Source organism: Colobus angolensis, unplaced genomic scaffold (genome assembly GCF_000951035.1).
Source record: "Colobus angolensis palliatus isolate OR3802 unplaced genomic scaffold, Cang.pa_1.0 Scaffold476, whole genome shotgun sequence".
Classification (NCBI taxonomy): Eukaryota; Metazoa; Chordata; class Mammalia; order Primates; family Cercopithecidae; genus Colobus; species Colobus angolensis.
In genome coordinates this window covers 550,934-566,041 of record NW_012118221.1, presented here as the reverse complement: position 1 = coordinate 566,041, position 15,108 = coordinate 550,934, and the positions used below count along the sequence as shown (strand labels likewise).

At 40.4% G+C, this 15,108-nt stretch overlaps 1 protein-coding gene across 2 annotated transcripts in view; it reads right to left on the bottom strand.

Annotated features, from left to right (window-relative positions):
* The window catches only part of SEC24A (SEC24 family member A), a 107,154-nt gene that overhangs the window by 33,880 nt on the left and 58,166 nt on the right, over nt 1-15,108 (bottom strand). Inside the window, exons 10-15 of one of the 2 annotated variants that reach the window (XM_011958814.1) lie at nt 10,310-10,422; nt 8,916-9,034; nt 4,746-4,801; nt 3,467-3,673; nt 1,063-1,183; nt 249-407 (exon numbers count right to left, since the gene is read on the bottom strand). In XM_011958814.1, coding sequence (XP_011814204.1) covers nt 249-407; nt 1,063-1,183; nt 3,467-3,673; nt 4,746-4,801; nt 8,916-9,034; nt 10,310-10,422 — 775 coding nt within the window. Of the gene's footprint in view, nt 1-248; nt 408-1,062; nt 1,184-3,466; nt 3,674-3,703; nt 4,373-4,745; nt 4,802-8,915; nt 9,035-10,309; nt 10,423-15,108 lie in introns of those variants that run through there. The other variant, XM_011958815.1, reaches the window with a different exon arrangement.

Genomic DNA, 15,108 nt, shown 5'->3' with positions numbered 1-15,108 from the left:
AAAAAAAATATATATATATATATATACACATACATACATATACAAGTCAGTGCTTTTGAGTATATTCTCAATAGGCCCCCCACTTTTTTTGGTTACAATGTTTCTTCTCTCCTCTTAATTACATATTCCAGAGTCAGCAAAGTATCTCAGAAGGGCAATCTTATAAGACTAGATAAAAACATGTATATTTACTGGTACCAAAAATATTATTTACTGCTACGCCAAAAAAAAAAAAAAAAAATTCCTACCTTTGGTGCACCGAATCCTCATGACCGCCTCAAAGCCAATCTTCCGAGTAAGGTATCTCTGTAGTTCCTTCTGTAATTTCTGCACTTGGACTGGGTTGTGCTGATGATGGTAAGAGGGATAGTAATAGACACTACCTGCTGAATACCGAGAAATACAACCTGGAAGAGAACACACACAGTTTTAAACTGTGCCGTTAACTACTTCTACTACACCAAAGTAACTGCAGACATTGGAATCAATCTTTCTTTAACTTTCCAAGGTAAACTACTGTCAGAAAGGATATTTCATTCCCTTTTGAGACAGAGTCCCATTCTGTCACCCAGGTTGGAGTGCAGTAGTGATACCATGGGGTTCACTGCAGCCTTGACCTCCCCACCTCAAGCACTCTTCCCACCTCAGCCTTCCAAGTAGCTGGGACCACAGGTGTGCGCCACCATGCCTGGCTAGTTTTTTATTTTAAAAAATATATATATATATTATTTGTAAATACAGGGTCTTCCTATGTTGCCCAGGTTGGTCTCAAACTCCTGGGCTCAAATAATCCTCCTGCATAGGCCTCACAAATTGTTAGGACTACAGACACAAGCCATCATACCTAGCCTGAATTCCTTTAAATAGTAGTATAGAAATTTTTCTATTACTAAATGTTCAGACTAGAAGACTATAAGGTTTTTAATAGACTAAACTGACTGACTAACTCTCCAAAGGACATACATATTCTTTGACTTTGTCCTATATTTAGAAGACTATCATATAAGTACCATTTTGATATTCATTTAACAGAAAAAAAAAAAATGATTACAAAGGACTTACCTAGAGAAGCCAAGTCAGAATACTGTCCACTGAGAAGGAATAAGTCAACGGCTACTTGCTGACCAGAACAGTCCAAGGCTAATTTCTTATAGAAGTCAGTGGATGGTGTCAGGTGTATATCCTATTTACAATAAATTACAAAGAGACATTTAAAAAAATCATTACATTGTCATAAAACCTAAATACACATCTACATATATCATGATGTTAACAACAATTGCAATTATTTTTGGGCATTCTACAAAGTCCTTTTCCTGTATGGTACTACTTGGTTTTTCATTAAGAAGCAAGTACTGCTTAGCAATTTTCTGTAAGTTCCAGCCAGGCGTGGTGGCTCACACCTGTAATCCTAGCACTTTGGGAAGCCGAGGTGGGTGGATTGCTTGAGCCTAGGAGTTTGAGACCATCCTGGGCAACATGGCTCTATTTATTAAAAAATATATATATATATATATATGTTTGTAAAATTTTTCTGTATTTACTTTTAAAAAGAAAAACATTTACTATAATAATTTCATAGTTGGCAAAGTTTTTTTATTGTAACTAAAATCTATTAAATGTTCAGTATGCTGGAAACTGTTCTAAACAATTCATGTGTAATACTTACTTAGTCCTTTCAACCACCCTAAGAGGTAAGTGCTATCATTATTTTCTTTCTTTCTTTTTTTTTTTGAGACAGAGTCTCACTCTGTCACCCAGGCTGGAGGGCAGTGGCGTTACCTCAGCTACCTCACTGCAGGCTCCTCCTCCCGGGTTCAAGCAATTCTCATGCCTCAGCCTCCCAAGTAGCTAGGACTACAGGTGCACACCACCACCCCCGGCTAATTTTTCTGTTTTGTTGTTGTTGTTGTTGTTTCAAGACAGAGTCTCGCTCTGTTACTCAGGCTGGAGTGCAGTGGCACAATCTCAGCTCACTGCAACCTCCGCCTCCCAGGTTCAAGCGATTCTCCTGTCTCAGCCTAAGTAGCTGAGATTACAGGCGTGTGCCACCACGCCTGGTTAATTTTTGTATTTTTAGTAGAGACAGGGTTTCATCATGCTGGTCAGACTGGTCTCGAACACCTGACCTCATGATCCACCCACCTTGGCCTCCCAAAATGCTAGAATTACAGGCATGAGCCACCATGCCCGGCCAATTTTTGTATTTTTTATAGAGATGGGGTTTCATCGTGTTGGCCAGGCTGGTCTCGAACTCCTGACCTCAGGTTATCCGCCCGCCTCAGCCTCCCAAAGCACAGTCTTACAGGCATGAACCACCACACCCAGTCATCTTTTTTGTTGTTGTTGTTTCCCAAGTTGGAGTGTAGTGGCACGATCTCACTGCAGCCTCCTGGGTTCAAGTGATCCTCTCACCTCAGCCTCCAGCGTAGCTAGGACTATAGGCTCTCAGCATCACACCTGGTTAATTTTTTTGTATTTTTGTAGGGACAGGGTCTCACTATGTTGCCCAGGTTGGTCTCAAACTCCTGAGCTCAATCAGTCCTTCCAACTCAGCCTCCCAAAGGGCTGGGATTATAGGCATAAGCCACCATACCTGACCCTTTATTTTCACCTTATATATAAAGAAACAAAGGGTAAAGAAATTAATTTTTCAAGTTCCCACATGTAATAAACAGTGAGAATAGGCAGTCTGACTCCAGGAATGATATAATACCCAGTATAGTACACAGGTCTCTCTTTCATAATCTTTGGGGAAATACGGGTCTCAAAAACTTTCAAGTTTATGCACACAAGTTGCACACAAGCACCTTGGCCATCGATGTGCCAAATAAGACTATTATTTTTCTTTTCTTTTCTTTTCTTTATTTTTTTGAGACGGAGTTTTGCACTTGTTGCCCAGGCTGGAGTGAAATGGCGCAATCTTGGCTCACTGCAATCTCCGCCTCCCAGGTTCAAGCGATTCTCCTGCCTCAGCCTCCTGAGTAGCTGGGATTATAGGCATGTGACACCACACCCAGCTAATTTTGTATTTTTAGTAGAGACAGGGTTTCTCCATGTTGGTCAAGCTGGTCTCAAACTCCCGACCTCAGGTGATCCGCCTGCCTTGGCCTCCCAAAATGTTGGGATTACAGGTGTGAGCCACCACACCCAGCCAAATAAGACTATTCTTAACTGGTCAATCAGGTTCTCTTTGTCCCTGTCAAGCATATGCTGTTAGTCTCCCAGACTGTATCTCTGAAGGCAGACTGAATTGCTAGTGGCCTGCTAAAGATATTAAAAATTAAAGAAGGATGAATCAGGTAGAGAAAAATGTAACAATATAAAAATGTCTACATAAAAGTTAATTTCCTTATAGTCCCTCCTCCCAACAATTGACAAATAAATTTAAAGAAAAAACAAGCTCTGTGGTCACAGAGGTGGAACACCAGCATAAACCTTATCAGACATTTCATGACTCTCTAACCTTAGCAGATGACCTGTGGTTTGGTTCCTCTCGTGGTTTCAGGGCTCCCACTCCAAGAGTTGGGAGTTGTGTTTGAAAGACAGACATTCGACCACCAGTTGGAGACATCAGCTTAAAGGCAGCCAGCAGTGCAGGACCCAAGGCACTCTGGGTCTCCAGAGTCTTAGTAAACATTTGTGGCAAAGTTTTCAGTAAATCTTGCACGAGCTTGTAAAATAAAGCAAGAAAACTCGAGAGTGTCACAATTCAAAATTTTTTTCACATTCAGTCAGTATCTAATACAATAGACAAGACACTGAGTCATGATGATGGTCAGAGAGTCTACAGACACTAAACAATGAAGTTGGTCAAATGACAAGAAAGCCATTTTAAGTCAACATTATAAATTGGCAAGCAAGACAAATCAAAGTTGGGGCCTTACAGTTCTTGCACATGCAGTAGTCCAGCAAGACTATAAGTCCAAAATGTATCCAAAAGAACCATCACAGTTCAGAGATTTGGTATATTTTAATGCCATGAAATATGGCCTTCTCCATCACCTCTACATACTTTATTCTTTTAAGTTCCAAAGTGAGCTTAGCTGTTCCCTGTTGCAAATCTAATATATCCAGTAACTTTGTCAACTAGTAATAGCACTACAAAAGAAAAACAACTACCTTTACAGGTTAGGTTGTACAAATAGAGTTAATGGGGAAAAAAATACTTCGCACCATGGCACAGTCACCATTGCCAACAGCAGAGACCATAGACTTGCTAGTTAAAATGTTACCCCTACGGCATATATGCATGTACAGGGTAGACAACATCCCCCCTTCAGACACATTCTGTTCACCTCTCACTGTATTATCTCATGGCAATTTCCAGGCAGGTAATAAGAGTTTCTTCTGAACTGACCCCAATGACACTCTGTGAATCAGAAAAGCAAAGGGCACTGAAAGCAGCCTACCTAATGTGCTTCTATGTAGTGACCAGAAGCTTTATCTCAGCAACCCTCCCAACTTCCCAAATGGCTGGCAAGACAGATTTCCTTCAGGTGTTCCTCCTTTATGGAATATGCTTATTTTCTACCCTACTACAAATAACTTGCTTCATTAGACTTAAAAATGATCAGCTCAAGGTGGAACTCAAGAGCTGTTCATCTAATTATAAGAGCAAATATAAAATGCTACACGTCTTAGAAATGTCACAGAAATAATAAAAATATTACTTAAAGTTCATTTCAAAAACGTATTCCTTCAATATTTCAATTAAACATGTCAGGTAGGAAAATGTGCCTTACCTCTTTACTTTCATTTAAGTTTACTAATAAGTTCTCTGGCATAGGTATAAAAACATCTGAAAGAAGAAATACATATTTATTTTAAACAAAATGTAATAATTAAAAGTGTTCCAAAAATACAACACTAATGCAATTAACCACCCCTTCCTTAAAATAAGCCACCTCCGCCACTATTATAGCACTGTTTACATGTGTCCAAAGAGCCACCAAAAAACCACAATGATACAGGTATCTACTGCAAATTTTCTGTTTCTTGTCCGCTACCTTGTAAAAGGTATAGCCTCCCAATTAGAAAATATTTATCTGGGCTGGGTGCAGTAGTACACGCCTGTAATCCCAGCACTTTGAGAGGCCGAGGTAAGTGAATCACTTGAACTCAGGAGTTTGAGACCAGCCTGGGCAACACGGTAAAACCCTGTCTCTATAAAAAATACAAAAATGAGCCAGGCATGGTGGTGCATGCCTATAGTCCCAGCTATGTGGGAGGATTCCTTGAGCCGCGTTTTTTTGAAACCCTGTCTCAAAAAAAAGAAAGAAAGAAAAAAGAAAATATTGATCTGTACTCACTGAATACGGGTTTGTGTAAGTGCTATGCTTCTTAGGCTAAAGATAATAATTTACAATTCTACTTTGACCCCTTTTTTTTTTTTAAATGGCTAGCCCTGGAAGCCAGCCAAAGATACACTATTGGCATTGAGACATCTTTTTGACTAACATGACACACAAGAATGCTGTCTTTATAGGGAAGCAATACAGCTCACCAATAACTCTGTCATTCACAAAGCGTATGCTTTCTTATAAAGAAGGTCGGCCAGGCACGGTGGCTCATGCCTGTAATCCCAGTACTTTCGGAGGCTGAGGCAGGCGGATCACAAGGTCAGGAGTTTGAGACCAGCCTGACTAATGTGATGAAACCCATCTCTACTAAAAATACAAAAAGTTAGCCAGGCATGGTGGTGGGCACCTGTAGTCCCAGATACTTGGGAGGCTGAGGCAAGAGAATTGCTTGAACCCGGGAGGCGGAGGTTGCAGTGAGCTGAGATGGCGCCACTGCACTCCACCCTGGGGGACAGATCAAGACCCGTCTCAAAAGAAAAAAAAAAAAAAGGCCCATACCAGTGCCTTTAAAAAGGGACTACGGGCCAGGTGCAAAATTAGCCAGGCATGGTGGTGGGCGACTGTAATCCCAGCTACTCGGGAGGCTGAGGCAAATAATTGCTTGAACCCAGGAGGCAGAGGCTGCAGTGAGCCGAGATTGCACCACTGCACTCCAGCCTGGGTGCCAGAGCAAGACTCCTTCTCAAAAAAAAAAAAAAAAAAAATGGGACTATGGAGGCCGGGCACGGTGGTTCATGCCTGCTGTAATCCCAGCACTTTGGGAGGCCAAGGTGGACAGTTCACTTGAGGCCAGGAGTTTGAGACCAGACTAGCCAACATAGTGAAACCCCATATTTACTAAAAAATACAAAAAATTAGCTGGCATAATGGCACACACCTATAATCCCAGCTACTCGGAAGGCCGAGGCATGAGAATCACTTGAACCTAGGAGGCAGAGACTGCAGTGAGCCAGTGAGCCGAGATTGCGCCACTGTGCTACAGCCTGGGCAACAAAGCAAGACTCTGTCTCCAAAAACACAAAACAAAACAAAACAAAACAAATAAAATTAATGGGACTGCAAAATCAAGCAAATCAGAAGGTATGCTAACTGCCCACTTCAGATGAGCCTCTCAGGATTCACATTTATTCTTACTTAGTAATTCTTTCTTAGAAAGGGAGTAAACTAGGAAGAGAGTGGTGGAGGATTACAAGGATAATCACTTTTGACATTTCTATAGTTTGTTTCTTTTTACAAAAAAACAAGGCCTGGCCAGGTGTGGCCCATGCCTGTACTCCCAACACTTTGGGAGGACGAGGTGAAAGGACTGCCCAAGGCCAGAAGCTTGAGACCAGCCTGTGCAACTTAGCAAGACCTTGCCTCCACAAGAAATTTTAAAAATTAGCTGGGCATGGTAGCGTGTACCTGTAGTCCTAGCTACTTGAAAAGCTGAGGTGGAAGGATCGCTTGAGCCCAGGGCTTCAAGGCTGCAGTGAGCTATGATTGCACCACTGCGCTGCAACATGGGAGACAGAGTCTCTGTCTTTAAAAAAATAGTAATAGCCAGGCGCGGTGACTCACACCTGTAATCCCAGCACTTTGGGAGGCAGAGGTGGGCGGATCACCTGAGGTCAGGAGTTCAAGACCAGCCTGGCTAACATGGTGAAACCCCGTTTCTACTAAAAATACAAAAAATTAGCTGGGCATGGTGGCACGCACCTATAATCCCAGCTACTCAGGAGGCTGAGGTAGGAGAATTGCTTGAACCTGGGAGGCGGAGGTTGTAGTGAGTAGAGATGGTGCCATTGCACTCCAGTTTGGGCAACAAGAGCAAAATCCACCTCAAAAAAAAAAAGTAATAATAATGATAACTCCCTATTGATTGCCCTTCCCCCCCAGCACCTGGTAACCTCTATTCCATTTTCTGTCTCTATGAATTTGCCTATTCTAGGTATTGTATATAAGTGGAACCATAAAATATTTGTCGTTTTGTGTCTTGCTTATTTCACTTAGTATGTTTTCCAGGTGCATCCACATTGTAGCACGTGTGAGAATTTCATCGTTTTTTTGAGGCTGAATAATATTCCATTATACGTTTTTTTTGTCTTTTTTTTTTTTTTGAGATGGAGTCTCACTCTGTTGTCCAGACTGGAGTGCAGTGGCACGATCTGGGCTCGCTGCAAACTCCACCTCCTCCCAGGTTCATGCCATTCTCCTGCCTCAACCTCCTGAGTAACTGAGACTACAGGCGCATGCCACCACACCTAACTAATTTTTGTATTTTTAGTAGAGACGGAGTTTCACCATGTTGGCCAGGACGGTCTCGATCTCTTAACCTTGTGATCCGCCCGCCTCAGCCTCCCAAAGTGCTGGGATTACAGGCGTGAGCCACCACGCCTGTCCCCATTATACATTTATACCACATTTTGTTTATCTATTCATCTATTGATGACTACTTGGGCTGTTTCCACCTTTTGGCTATTGTGAATGATTGCTATTGCTATAAACAATGATGTACAAGCATCTGCTTGAGTCCCTGCTTTCAATTTTTTGGAGTATATATTGAACAGTGGAATTGCTACATCATGTAATAATTCACCATTAACTTTGAGGAACTGCCAAGGTATTTTCCACAGCAGTTATACCATTTTACATTCTGACCAGCAATGCACCAGGGTTCCAATGTTTCACAATCTAGTGGCATAAATATTTGCCCCTGTTTTATACTTATAGCTCTTATGTTTAGGTCTTTAGTCCATTTCAAGTTAATTTTCTTTACATGGTATAAGGTAAAGGTCCAACCTCATTCTTTTACATAGGCAGTACTGCCACAACTATTTGTTGAAAAAACTGTCTCTTCTCCCACTGATTGGTCCAGGCACCTCTGTCAAAAAATCAATTGACTGGCTGGGCCTGGTGGCTCATGCTTGTAATCCCAGTACTTTGTGGGGCCAAGAGAGGCAGATCACTTGAGATCAGGAGTTTGAGACCAGCCTGGCCAGCATGGTGAAACCTCATCTCGACTAAAAATACAAAAATTAGCTGGGCATGGTGTTGCATGCCTGTCTTCCCAGCTACTTGGGAGGCTGAGGCAGGAAAACTGCTTGAACCCGGGAGGCGTAGGCTGCAGTGAGCCAAGATCATGCCACTGCACTATAGCCTGTGAGACAGAGTAAGACTCCATCTCAAAAAAAAAAAAAAAATCAACTGACTATATATGCTACGCTTTATTCTGAGCTCTCAGTTTTATTTCTTTGCTCTATATGTCTATCCTCAAATACTTTTTGAATGAATAAATGGGAAGAAGGGGGAAAAAAGCCTAAATTTGATCTGAGTTCTAACATTAACTTGTTTTTGTTACCTTGTTCAGAATTCATGTTGTCTCCATAACCCCCATTTCCTCTTCCATAAAATGAGAGATTGCACTGAAAGACTCTTACAACTCCAACAATCATGATTTTATACTCAAGATTTTCCTTGACATAGTACAAACAACACACATCCGATTTGTCAAGTAATAAAGAAATATTTCTAAAAGTGAAAAATTATGAAAGTAGTTCAATAAATCTATACCTTCAATATCTGAAACTATTAGCATCTGAGGTTGAGAGAGACCTTCTTGAAGACTGTAGAAATGGATTGTACTGTCAAATGTTATGAAGCCAATTTTTGTTCTAGTGTTGCCAGGAAGCCTAAAGACAAATTCAGAAGACTATTTTATCAAGTTTTAACCATATACAAATACACATAAAATATGTCCTAAGAGTTACATGAAGATATCTAATTCAATATTATAGAAATTGGCCCAACACAAACAAATGTTTAAACCACTCAATGTTTACCATGAAAACATATTTGACTCAAAGGGAAAACACTACACATAAGCCAAACAATAAACAAAAAACAGCAATAATACAACAATCCAAAACCAAGTATAGCTATGTAAACTTACATGTAATCACTTAGGAAATAGTAGGTCAAAAATACTGAAAACTATTAATGAAATTTTGCAGATGATTTTAAGTTATAAAGCATGCTTCAAAATATTATGATACAGAAACTCTAATATTTAAGAACAAAGAGCAAAAGCATCTATTTTAAAGAACTACAAATATGTGGAACTACAATTATATAAGGGGAAGAGCAAACTGTTTTTCACTCTTGTTCATGCATGGGTGAGTCAGTGACAATCTCATCAATTCACAATCCCCATTCACAATCTGTAACATTAAAAATATAAATGCTGGCAGGAACAAGAATGAGCTTTTCACCAAAGTGAAGGAGTTACTCCACTTGTGATGAAATTTAGCCTTCTATATGCCTCCACACCACACACAAGCACTATACTTCATTACATAGAAAGGTCACATTAACTTTGAGGGGTTACACTAGGTCTCTAAAAACCACTGGAAATAGTTATTTTAAGAGACTTAAGACACTTGATAACCAAATGCAATATGTGTATACTATTTAAAGTCTTACTCCAATAAACTGACAGTAAAAAGGCATTTTTGAGACAACTAGGAACAAAAAATAAACTGGGTATTAGATCATATGTGGCATTACTGCAAATTTTGCTTGATGCTTGAGTATTATAGTTAGGTATAAAAGTTAATCTTGAAGTATGTATAGGTTAAACAGTATGCTGGCTGAAATTTGCTTTAAAATATTCAAGGTGGGAAAAGGTATGTGCATGAAAGGGGAAGGATGAGATGAAGCAAGAAGAGCAGAATGTTGAAGATGATGAATCTCGGTGACCGGTGCCTGGAAGTTCATTACATTATTCTTCCTACCAACTATAGGTTTAAAAATAATGTTTCTAAGAGAAAGTGAGGCCTAAATTAACAACTGATTTAGGTGGAGTTTTATAACATAATTACACAACTTTTTTTTAAATTTCAAAAAAATTACTTATTCATTTAGAAAATACTATTAGTTTCATATTTAAGCTGAATTGAGAAACTTACAAATCCAGATTGTCTAACAAACTCTGGCAAACTGAATTCAAGTATCCAGTTTCGACTGCATTGTGAGACACATCAAATACAAAGAGATACACTGGAGGCTGAGGTGGTCGTAACTGAAGAAAAAAAGATCTTGTTAAGTACATTTAACAGGATTAAGTTTAAACTTATTTGCTGGGTACACATACAGCAAAACAATTTAAAAAGCATTTACAAATTGAGTAGAGATTCTAATAAACATGCAAAGCTATACTATATTGTTTATAGATGTATACTTAAAAATGACTCTGTGATTGCCATAATTCAGAAGAGTGTTTTCTCTAGGACAGGAAGGGGAAGAGATGTAATCAGAAGGGCTTGTGGCCGGGCGTGGTGGCTCACACCTATAATCCCAGCACTTTTGAAGGCCAAGGCAGACAGATCACCTGAGGTCAGGAGTTTGAGACCAGCCTGACCAACATGGCAAAACCCCGTCTCTACTAAAAATACAAAAATTAGCCGGATGTGGTGGGGGGCGCCTGTAGTCCCAGTTACTTGGGAGGCTGAGGCAGGAGGATCGCTTGAACCTGGGAGATGGAGGCTGCGGTGAGCCAAGATTATGCCACTGCACTCTAGCCTGGGCGACAGAGACTCCATCTCCAAAAAAAAAGGGAAGGGATTCTGGGAGTATTAGCAAGGTTCAATTTGTTGGCTTGGATTATACTAACAAAAGTGTTTAGTTTATAATGATTTGGTAACCTGAATATTTATGTTTTATTGATTTTTCAATACGTGTTCAATTTCACAATTTAGGGAAATTATAGCTCTGAAAGTTACAAGTTAGCTTCAGCTGGCTATTTAACCAACAAATTACAGTCAAATCTCATAAAAATGTAAGACTAATTTTTTTGTTTGCTTTTGAGGTGGGGTCTTGCCCTGTCCCCCAAGCTGAGTGCAGTGGTGCGATCTCGGCTCATTGCAACCTCTGCCTCCTGGGTTCAAGAGATTCTTGCCTCAGCCTCCTGAATAGCTGCGATTACAGGCACATGCTGCCATGCCTGGCTAATTGTTGTATTTTTTTAGTAGAGACAGGGTTTCATCATTTTGCCCAGGCTGGTCTTGAACCCCTGATCTCAGGTGATCCGCCCGCCTTGGCCTCCCAAAGTGCTGGGATTACAGGCGTGAGCCACTGCACCCGGCCAAGACTGTATTTTAAACTTCCAAATCCAAAGATTTGTTCTCAAGTCAGTAAAAAGCATCAAATAGCCACAATCAGAACTGGGTATGTAGTATACAATCTTCCCTTGGCATCTGCAAGAGATTAGTTTCATGATCTCCCACCTCGAATACCAAAATCTAAGGATGCTCAATTCACTTACACACAATGGTATATTATTTGCATATAACCTATGCACATCCTTCTGTATACTTTAAATCTCCAGATTTTTAAAGTAATACCAAATAAAACACAAATGCTATGTAAAAAGTTGCTATACTGTATATTAAAATTTGTTTTGTTTTGTTTTGTTTTGTTTTTTTTGAGAGAAGGTGTTGCTTTGTCACTCAGGCTGGAGTGCAGTGATGCAACGCAATCATAGCTCACTGCAGCCCTGAACTCCGGGGCTCAAGTGATCCTTCCACCTCAGCCTCCCAAGTACCAGGGACTATAAGCACACACCACAATTCCTGAAATTTTTTGCAGATATTTGGGTCTCGCTATATTGCCCAGGCTGGTCTCGAACTGTTGGCTTCAAGCAATCCTCCTGCCTCGGCTTCCCAAAGTGCTGGGATTATAGGTGTAAGCCACCATGTCTGTCCTATAATATTTTTTACCGTGTTTTTCTGAACATTTTCGATCCGTGGGTAGTTGAATCCACAGATGCAGAACCCATGGATACAGAGTCAACTGTACTTTTATATATTTTTGTATGAATCATTTGCCAAATCCACACAACCTGCCCCTCAAGAGATAAGACAGAAAGGAGCAAAAACCTTCTGCTATAGGAAAGTTTCTAAATTTAAAGGAAGCAATTTTTGAAAAGCATAGGTGATAAAGGGAAACCAGGAAGGTAAATTTAAAAGAACAAGTGCTTCTTTTTTTTTATGTTTTAATCCAATAAAAGAACACCTACTCTGTGAATGGCTATTACCTACCACTTAAGTGCAACAAAACGTTTTCTTTTCTTTTTTTTTTTTTTTTTTGAGACAGAGTCTCGCATTGTTGCCCAGGCTGGAGTGCAGGGGCGCAATCTCGGCTCACTGCAATCTCGGCTCACTGCAATCTCTGCCTGCCTCGTTCAAGCAATTATCCTGCCTGAGCCTCCCGAATAGCTGGGATTACAGGCATATATCACCATGTCTGGCTAATTTTTGTACTTTTAGTAGAGACAGGGTTTCACCATGTTGGTCAGGTTAGTGTCAAACTCCTGACCTCCAGTGAGCAGCCGCCTCGGCCTCCCAAAGTGCTGGGATTTACAGGTGTGAGCCACCGTGCCTGGCCAACAAAATGTTTTCTATATTGAAGCTTTTCTGTGGTGAAGAGACTGGTTCCTCATAAGTTTACACAAAAATGGACCCAAGTCCCCAGATAAAGACACAAAAATATATTAATTTCCTTTTTTTTTTTTTTGAGATGGAGTTTTGCTCTTTTGCCCAGGCTGGGGTGCAGTGGCGCAACCTTGGCTCACTGCAACCTCTCTGCCTTCCGGTTTCAAGCGTTTATCCTACCTAAGCCTCCTGAGTAGCTGGGATTGCAGGCACTTGCCACCAGGCCTGGCTAATTTTTGTATTTTCAGTAGAGATGTGGTTTTACCATGTTGGCCAGGTGGTCTCAAACTCCTGACCTCATGATTTGCCTGGCTTGGCATCCCAAAGTGCTGGGATTATAGGCAGGAGGCACTGTGCCCAGCCAAAATACAATAAAATATTAAAAGTATTAAAATATGAGACTTATCTTCATATTCCCTTTTCCTAAGAGACAATTATGGCATGGTGAAAGAGTAACCAAATCAAAAGGTCTAAATTATTATGCTAGTTCTACTACTAAGTGAAATTTGGCAAGTCACTTAACCTAAGCCTGTTTTCATTTCTGTAAAAGAAGATTAACAGCATTTTTCTAGCTTGCTTCAGAATATCATTTGTGATGATCAAAAGTGTAAGTGCTTTATAAAATGTAAAGTGTTAATTAAACATTAGGCATTCACGACTAGCCTAAGCAACATAGTGAGACTTTGTCTCTAAAAGTCTTTAAAAAAATTAGCAGGGCATGGTGGTGCATGCCTGTAGTCCCAGATACTTGGGAGGCAAAGGCAGGAGAATTGCTTGACCCCATGAAGTTGAGGCTACAGTGAGTTATGATAGTGCCACTGTACTTTAGCTTCAGCAACAAAGTGAGACCCTCCTCTGTAAAAGAAACAAACATTAAACAACAAAAACATTAGGCATAGTTATTAGTTTTAAAACACAAGACCTCAGATATTCTCATGGGTGTAGAAAAGAACAATATTTGCAAAAGGATGTTCATTACAGAATTATTTCTAATAGAAAAAAATTGATATGAAGGAAAAATGAAGCAATAGGGAAAAAAAAACTGACTGTAACTTATATGTAAATATGAGCCTGCCAGGCGCAGTGGCTCATGCCTGTAATTTCAGCACGTTGGGAGGCCAAGGTGGGCGGAACACAAGGTCAGCAGTTCAAGACCAACCTGACCAACAGGGAGAAACCCCATCTCTACTAAAAATTCAAAAATTAGCCAGGTGCAGTGGCTCATGCCTATAATCCCAGCTACTCAGGAGGCTGAGGCAGAAGAATTGCTTGAACCCAGGAGGCGGAGGGTGCAGTGAGCCGAGATCACAGCACTGCTCTCCAGCCTGGGTGACACAGTGAGACTCCATCTAAAAAGAAAGAAAGTAAATATGAGCCCAATATTATATTGGAAATTTCTGAAAGTCACATAAGACACTTAAGTGGGACTTTACATAAACTTTTACCTTTCAAATATACCCCTATATATTAATTACTTTAGTAATAAACAAGTATTACACTTTTACACATTTAAAAACATAAAATTTTGGCTGGGCACAGTGGCTCACACCTGTAATCCCAGCACTTTGGGAGGCCAAGGTGGCCAGATTACTTGAGCTCAGGAATTCAAGACCAGCCTGGGCAACATAGCACAACTCTGTCTCTACTAAATATAAGCGAGGTGTGCTTGTGCATGCCTACAGACCCAGCTACTTAGGCGGCTGAGGTGGGAGGACCACTTGAGCATGGGAGGTCGAGGCTGCAGTGAGCTGTGATCCTGCCACTGCATTCCAGCATGGGCAATGGGAGTGAAACTCTGTCTCAGAATAGAAAAGAATACCATACCACAGCACAGCATAGCATAGCATAGAATAGAGAATAGAATAGAATAGAGAATAGAATACAATAGAACAGAATAGAGAGCACAATAGAATAGAATAGAGAATAGAATAGAATAGAAAATAGAACAGAATAGAATACAGAATAGAACAGAATAGAGAATAGAATGGAAGAGAAAAGAGAATAGAACAGAATACAATAGAGAATAGAAGAGAATATAGAATAGAAAAGAATAAAATGGAATAGAGAATAGAAGAGAGAATAGAAGACAATAGAATAGAGAATAGAATAAAATAGAGAACAGAAAAGAATAGAGAATACAATAGAACAGAATAGAGAATAGAATACAATAGAATAGAAGAGAGAATAGGCCGGGCGCGGTGGCTCAAGCCTGTAATCCCAGCACTTTGGGAGGCCGAGACGGGCGGATCACGAGGTCAGGAGATCGAGACCATCCT